General features: G+C 46.9%; 1 protein-coding gene across 1 annotated transcript in view; it reads right to left on the bottom strand.

Moving 5' to 3' along the window:
• Window positions 1-246: 246 nt before the first annotated feature.
• ap1s1 (adaptor related protein complex 1 subunit sigma 1) overlaps window positions 247-7,103 on the bottom strand; it is a 16,509-nt gene continuing 9,652 nt past the window's right edge. Inside the window, exons 3-5 of the mRNA XM_079373380.1 lie at window positions 5,415-5,523; window positions 919-1,056; window positions 247-437 (exon numbers count right to left, since the gene is read on the bottom strand). Of these exons, the coding sequence (XP_079229506.1) occupies window positions 390-437; window positions 919-1,056; window positions 5,415-5,523 (295 nt within the window). The 3' untranslated portion in view covers window positions 247-389. The remainder of the gene's footprint in view (window positions 438-918; window positions 1,057-5,414; window positions 5,524-7,103) is intronic.

Here is a 7,103-nt window from a genome sequence, read left to right as displayed (position 1 = left end):
AAAAACACACAAACACCCTGATTTACCCCCCCCCTCCCCCGACACACACACCCTGATTTACCCCCCCTCCCCCGACACACACACCCTGATTTACCCCCCCTCCCCCGACACACACACCCTGATTTACCCCCCCTCCCCCGACACACACACCCTGATTTACCCCCCCCCCCGCTCCCCGACACACACACCCTGATTTACCCCCCCTCCCCCGACACACACACTCACTGATTTCCCCCCCTACCCCGACACACACACACACACACAGGTAAAGGGCGTGTCAGTTTAGTAGTCTCTTCCTCTTCAGACACACAGAACCAGAGCTGTCAGAACAGCTGCCCTCTCTCTCATCTGGCCCCGCCCCCTCAGTGTCCACAGTCAGCTGCTGGAAGCTACGCCAAACCCATCTCCTCCAGCACGCTGCGAGGAGACTCGTCCTCCTGTGAACACACGCACGCACGCACACACACACACACACACACACACACACACACACACACACACACACACACACACACACACACACACACACACACACACACACACACACACACACACACACACACACACACACACACACACACACACACACACACACACACACACACACACACACACACACACACACACACACACACACACAGTATTAAATAAAAACCAACAGAACAACATGTACATTCAGTTTTCAGTCACATGACTGGCGGCGAGGCTTCAGGGGGCTAAATCAGGACTGAAGTCGTGACCTTGACGCTCTGCTGAACAGGTCGTCACAGATAACTCAAACTCGCCTGCTCGTCAGCTCACCTCGCACGTGGATACTGTGTCTGAGGGACGAGCTCGTAAACGTCTTATTAACATGTGAGTGCCGCCTCGCCAACGTCTCGTCTAACATGCTGACGGTTGTGGGAGGAGCTAACTCACCTCCTGCAGCAGGTCGGCTTGTTCGATGGCTTTGAGGACGCTCTTCTTGGACGTGTCCTGGATCTCTCCTCCCATCAGGAACTCATCCAGGATGAAGTAAGCCTTCTCAAAGTTAAAGATGATGTCCAGCTCACACACCTGCACAAATAGACACACGCAGGTAAACACAGAGACACACAGGTACACACAGAGACACACAGGTAAACACAGAGACACACAGGTAAACACAGAGACACACAGGTAACCACAGAGACACACAGGTACACACAGAGACACACAGGTAAACACAGAGACACACAGGTAAACACAGAGACACACAGGTAAACACAGAGACACAAAGGTAAACACAGAGACACACAGGTAACCACAGAGACACACAGGTAAACACAGAGACACAAAGGTAAACACAGATACACACAGGTAAACACAGGTACACACAGAGACACACAGGTACACACAGAGACACACAGGTAAACACAGAGACACACAGGTACACACAGAGACACACAGGTAAACACAGGTACACACAGGTAAACACAGGTAAACACAGAGACACACAGGTAAACACAGAGACACACAGGTAAACACAGAGACACACAGGTAAACACAGGTAAACACAGAGACACACAGGTAAACACAGAGACACACAGGTAAACACAGAGACACACAGGTAACCACAGAGACGCACAGGTACACACAGAGACGCACAGGTAAACACAGGTAAACACAGAGACACACAGGTAAACACAGAGACACACAGGTACACACAGAGACACACAGGTAAACACAGATAAACACAGGTAACCACAGAGACACACAGGTACACACAGAGACACACAGGTAAACACAGAGACACACAGGTAAACACAGAGACACACAGGTAACCACAGAGACACACAGGTAACCACAGAGACACACAGGTAAACACAGAGACACAAAGGTAAACACAGATACACACAGGTAAACACAGGTACACACAGAGACACACAGGTAAACACAGAGACACACAGGTAACCACAGAGACACACAGGTAAACACAGAGACACAAAGGTAAACACAGATACACACAGGTAAACACAGGTACACACAGAGACACACAGGTAAACACAGAGACACACAGGTAAACACAGAGACACACAGGTAAACACAGATAAACACAGGTAAACACAGGTAAACACAGAGACGCACAGGTACATACAGAGACGCACAGTTAAACACAGAGACACACAGGTAACCACAGAGACACACAGGTAACCACAGAGACACAAAGGTAAACACAGAGACACACAGGTAAACACAGAGACACACAGGTAAACACAGGTAAACACAGAGACACACAGGTAAACACAGAGACACAAAGGTAAACACAGAGACACACAGGTAACCACAGAGACACAAAGGTAAACACAGAGACACACAGGTAACCACAGAGACACACAGGTAAACACAGAGACACAAAGGTAAACACAGAGACACACAGGTACACACAGAGACACACAGGTAAACACAGAGACACACAGGTAAACACAGAGACACACAGGTAAACACAGGTAAACACAGAGACACAAAGCTAAACAAAGGTAAACACAGAGACACAAAGGTAAACACAGAGACACAAAGGTAAACACAGAGACACACAGGTAAACACAGAGACACACAGGTAACCACAGAGACACAAAAGTAAACACAGAGACACACAGGTAAACACAGAGACACACAGGTAACCACAGAGACACAAAAGTAAACACAGAGACACAAAGGTAAACACAGAGACACACAGGTAACCACAGAGACACAAAGGTAAACACAGAGACACAAAGGTAAACACAGAGACGCACAGGTAAACACAGAGACACACAGGTAACCACAGAGACACACAGGTAACCACAGAGACACACAGGTAAACACAGAGACACAAAGGTAAACACAGATACACACAGGTAAACACAGGTACACACAGAGACACACAGGTACACACAGAGACACACAGGTAACCACAGAGACACACAGGTAAACACAGGTAAACACAGAGACACACAGGTAAACACAGAGACACACAGGTAAACACAGATAAACACAGGTAAACACAGGTAAACACAGAGACACACAGGTAAACACAGAGACGCACAGGTACACACAGAGACGCACAGTTAAACACAGAGACACACAGGTAACCACAGAGACACAAAGGTAAACACAGAGACACACAGGTAAACACAGAGACACACAGGTAAACACAGGTAAACACAGAGACACACAGGTAAACACAGAGACACAAAGGTAAACACAGAGACACACAGGTAACCACAGAGACACAAAGGTAAACACAGAGACACACAGGTAACCACAGAGACACACAGGTAAACACAGAGACACAAAGGTAAACACAGAGACACACAGGTAAACACAGAGACACAAAGGTAAACACAGAGACACACAGGTACACACAGAGACACACAGGTAAACACAGAGACACACAGGTACACACAGGTAAACACAGAGACACACAGGTAAACACAGAGACACAAAGGTAAACAAAGGTAAACACAGAGACACAAAGGTAAACACAGGTAAACACAGAGACACAAAGGTAAACAAAGGTAAACACAGAGACACAAAGGTAAACACAGAGACACAAAGGTAAACACAGAGACACACAGGTAAACACAGAGACACACAGGTAAACACAGAGACACACAGGTAACCACAGAGACACACAGGTAAACACAGAGACACACAGGTAAACACAGAGACACACAGGTAACCACAGAGACACACAGGTAACCACAGAGACACAAAGGTGAACACAGAGACACACAGGTAACCACAGAGACACAAAGGTAAACACAGAGACACACAGGTAACCACAGAGACACACAGGTAAACACAGAGACACACAGGTAACCACAGAGACACACAGGTAACCACAGAGACACAAAGGTAAACACAGAGACACACAGGTACACACAGAGACACACAGGTACACACAGAGACACACAGGTAACCACAGAGACACAAAGGTAAACACAGAGACACACAGGTAAACACAGAGAAACACAGGTAACCACAGAGACACACAGGTAACCACAGAGACACAAAGGTAAACACAGAGACACACAGGTAACCACAGAGACACACAGGTAAACACAGAGACACAAAGGTAAACACAGAGACACACAGGTACACACAGAGACACACAGGTAACCACAGAGACACACAGGTAAACACAGGTACACACAGAGACACACAGGTAAACACAGAGACACACAGGTAAACACAGGTACACACAGAGACACACAGGTAAACACAGAGACACAAAGGTAAACACAGAGACACAAAGGTAAACAAAGGTAAACACAGAGACACACAGGTAAACACAGAGACACAAAGGTAAACAAAGGTAAACACAGAGACACAAAGGTAAACACAGAGACACAAAGGTAAACAAAGGTAAACACAGAGACACACAGGTAAACACAGAGACACAAAGGTAAACACAGAGACACACAGGTAAACACAGAGACACACAGGTAACCACAGAGACACACAGGTAACCACAGAGACACACAGGTAAACACAGAGACACAAAGGTAAACACAGAGACACACAGGTAAACACAGGTAAACACAGAGACACACAGGTAAACACAGAGACGCACAGGTAAACACAGAGACGCACAGGTAAACACAGAGACACACAGGTAACCACAGAGACACACAGGTAACCACAGAGACACACAGGTAAACACAGAGACACAAAGGTAAACACAGAGACACACAGGTAAACACAGGTAAACACAGAGACACACAGGTAAACACAGAGACGCACAGGTAAACACAGAGACGCACAGGTAAACACAGAGACACACAGGTAAACACAGAGACACACAGAGACACACAGGTAAACACAGAGACACACAGAGACACACAGGTAAACACAGAGACACACAGAGACACACAGGTAAACACAGAGACACACAGGTAAACACAGAGACACACAGGTAAACACAGGTAAACACAGAGACGCACAGGTAACCACAGAGACGCACAGGTAAACACAGGTAAACACCGGTAAACACAGGTAAACACAGAGACACACAGGTAAACACAGAGACACACAGGTAAACACAGAGACACACAGGTAACCACAGAGACACACAGGTAAACACAGGTAAACACAGGTAAACACAGAGACGCACAGGTAAACACAGAGACGCACAGGTAAACACAGAGACGCACAGGTAAACACAGGTAAACACAGGTAAACACAGGTAAACACAGGTAAACACAGAGACGCACAGGTAAACACAGAGACGCACAGGTAAACACAGGTAAACACAGGTAAACACAGGTAAACACAGGTAAACACAGAGACGCACAGGTAAACACAGGTAAACACAGGTAAACACAGGTAAACACAGGTAAACACAGGTAAACACAGGTAAACACAGGTAAACACAGGTATTCAGAGGGTGAAGTGAAGATTGTGAGACTCACGCTGCCAAAGTATTTATCCAACAGCTCGACGAAGCGATGGATCACCTCCAGAGTGATCAGCTCGTTATCCTGCTCCTCGATCGCACAGCAGAAATACAGACTGGCGTACCTGCGCGCGCACACACACGCACACACACACGCACACGTTGAGATAAATAATAAAAGGCGGAGCTAAACACTGCACTCTGCTGATTGGTCCATACGACAGCAAACAGGAGCCCAGCGTGTTTAAACAGTGGAAGGTTTATTTGTGTTTATTTATCGTCCTGCACAAAGTTTCTCTGTGTTCAGTCACATGTGAGTCTTTGTTTACCCTCTACAGACTGTCTGCACGCCACCTCTACAGACTGTCTGCACGCCACCTCTACAGACTGTCTGCACGCCACCTCTACAGACTGTCTGCACGCCACCTCTACAGACTGTCTGCACGCCACCTCTACAGACTGTCTGCACGCCACCTCTACAGACTGTCTGCACGCCACCTCTACAGACTGTCTGCACGCCACCTCTACAGACTGTCTGCACGCCACCTCTACAGACTGTCTGCACGCCACCTCTACAGACTGTCTGCACGCCACCTCTACCGTCTCTACAGACTGTCTGCACGCCACCTCTACCGTCTCTACAGACTGTCTGCACGCCACCTGTCTGTGTATCCTGTTCTCCACCATGTTCTTCTCTACTCTGCACATTCAGATAACTCCTCAGATTACCCATGATGCTCTGCTTTGAACATTAAAACTTGAAGACATTTTCAGGTTGTCCAGTTTTAAAACGAAACCACTTTGACTTTAATGCCCTGTGATATGAAGGATCATCAAAGAGCTGAGAGCTGATTGGCTGTTTGGACTTCCTGTCTAATGATTATTGATTGATGATCCTTCAGATGTAACACACACACACACACACACACACACACACACACGGTCCCGTGTGTGTGTGTGTGTGTGTGGGAGGAAAGCTGGTTTCTCCACTTCCTCCCTCATAAAATCTAACTGTGCTCTGCGCCCCCGCACACACACAATATATATATATATATATATATATATATATATATATATACACAGTAATAAAGTATATACAATAAAATATATATAAATAAAACATATTAAAGTATATAAAATAAAGACATTAATAAAATATCTTAATAAAGTATATAAAATAAAGAGAGGCAGAGGGAGAGGCTGGACAACACTGCAGTCTGACATGTCATAAAGAGTCATGTGACGCTCATGTCTGTCATGGCGGCGTGCACAGCTGGCATCTTGAAGACAAACTCCACACACATCTCTCCCTGGTGCTCTACAGCCCCCATGTGGCAGGACAACGCCATTACAAGCAGACGCCTGAGAGGTCACAGAGTGGCAGAGACAGAGGGTACGTCTCACTTTTCTTATTTGCAGTCTCCTCGGTCCTCGGTCCTCGGCCGAACAGGAAGTAGTTCCAAAGCCGCCATGTTGAGGATCGTCCCAAAGCTCTAATAACGAACGGAGGAGAGAGGATCGAGGAGAGAGGAGGCTGATCCGAGGAGCGATGACCGAGGAGACACGAGAGCTGACTTCACGGAAGTCTTTTCACTGACAGACACGCCCCCTTCTCGTATATCACTCACTGATTGGACGCTGCACAGGATCAGACTTCAGTGAAACAGAGTTTAATAGGGGAGAAAAGAGGGAGATTAAAAAGAGG

This window comes from Symphodus melops (genome assembly GCF_947650265.1).
Source record: "Symphodus melops genome assembly, contig: SUPER_20_unloc_2, whole genome shotgun sequence".
Lineage (NCBI taxonomy): Eukaryota > Metazoa > Chordata > Actinopteri > Labriformes > Labridae > Symphodus > Symphodus melops.
The sequence above is the reverse complement of the archived record's forward strand: the minus strand, read 5'-3'. Positions and strand labels throughout refer to the sequence as shown.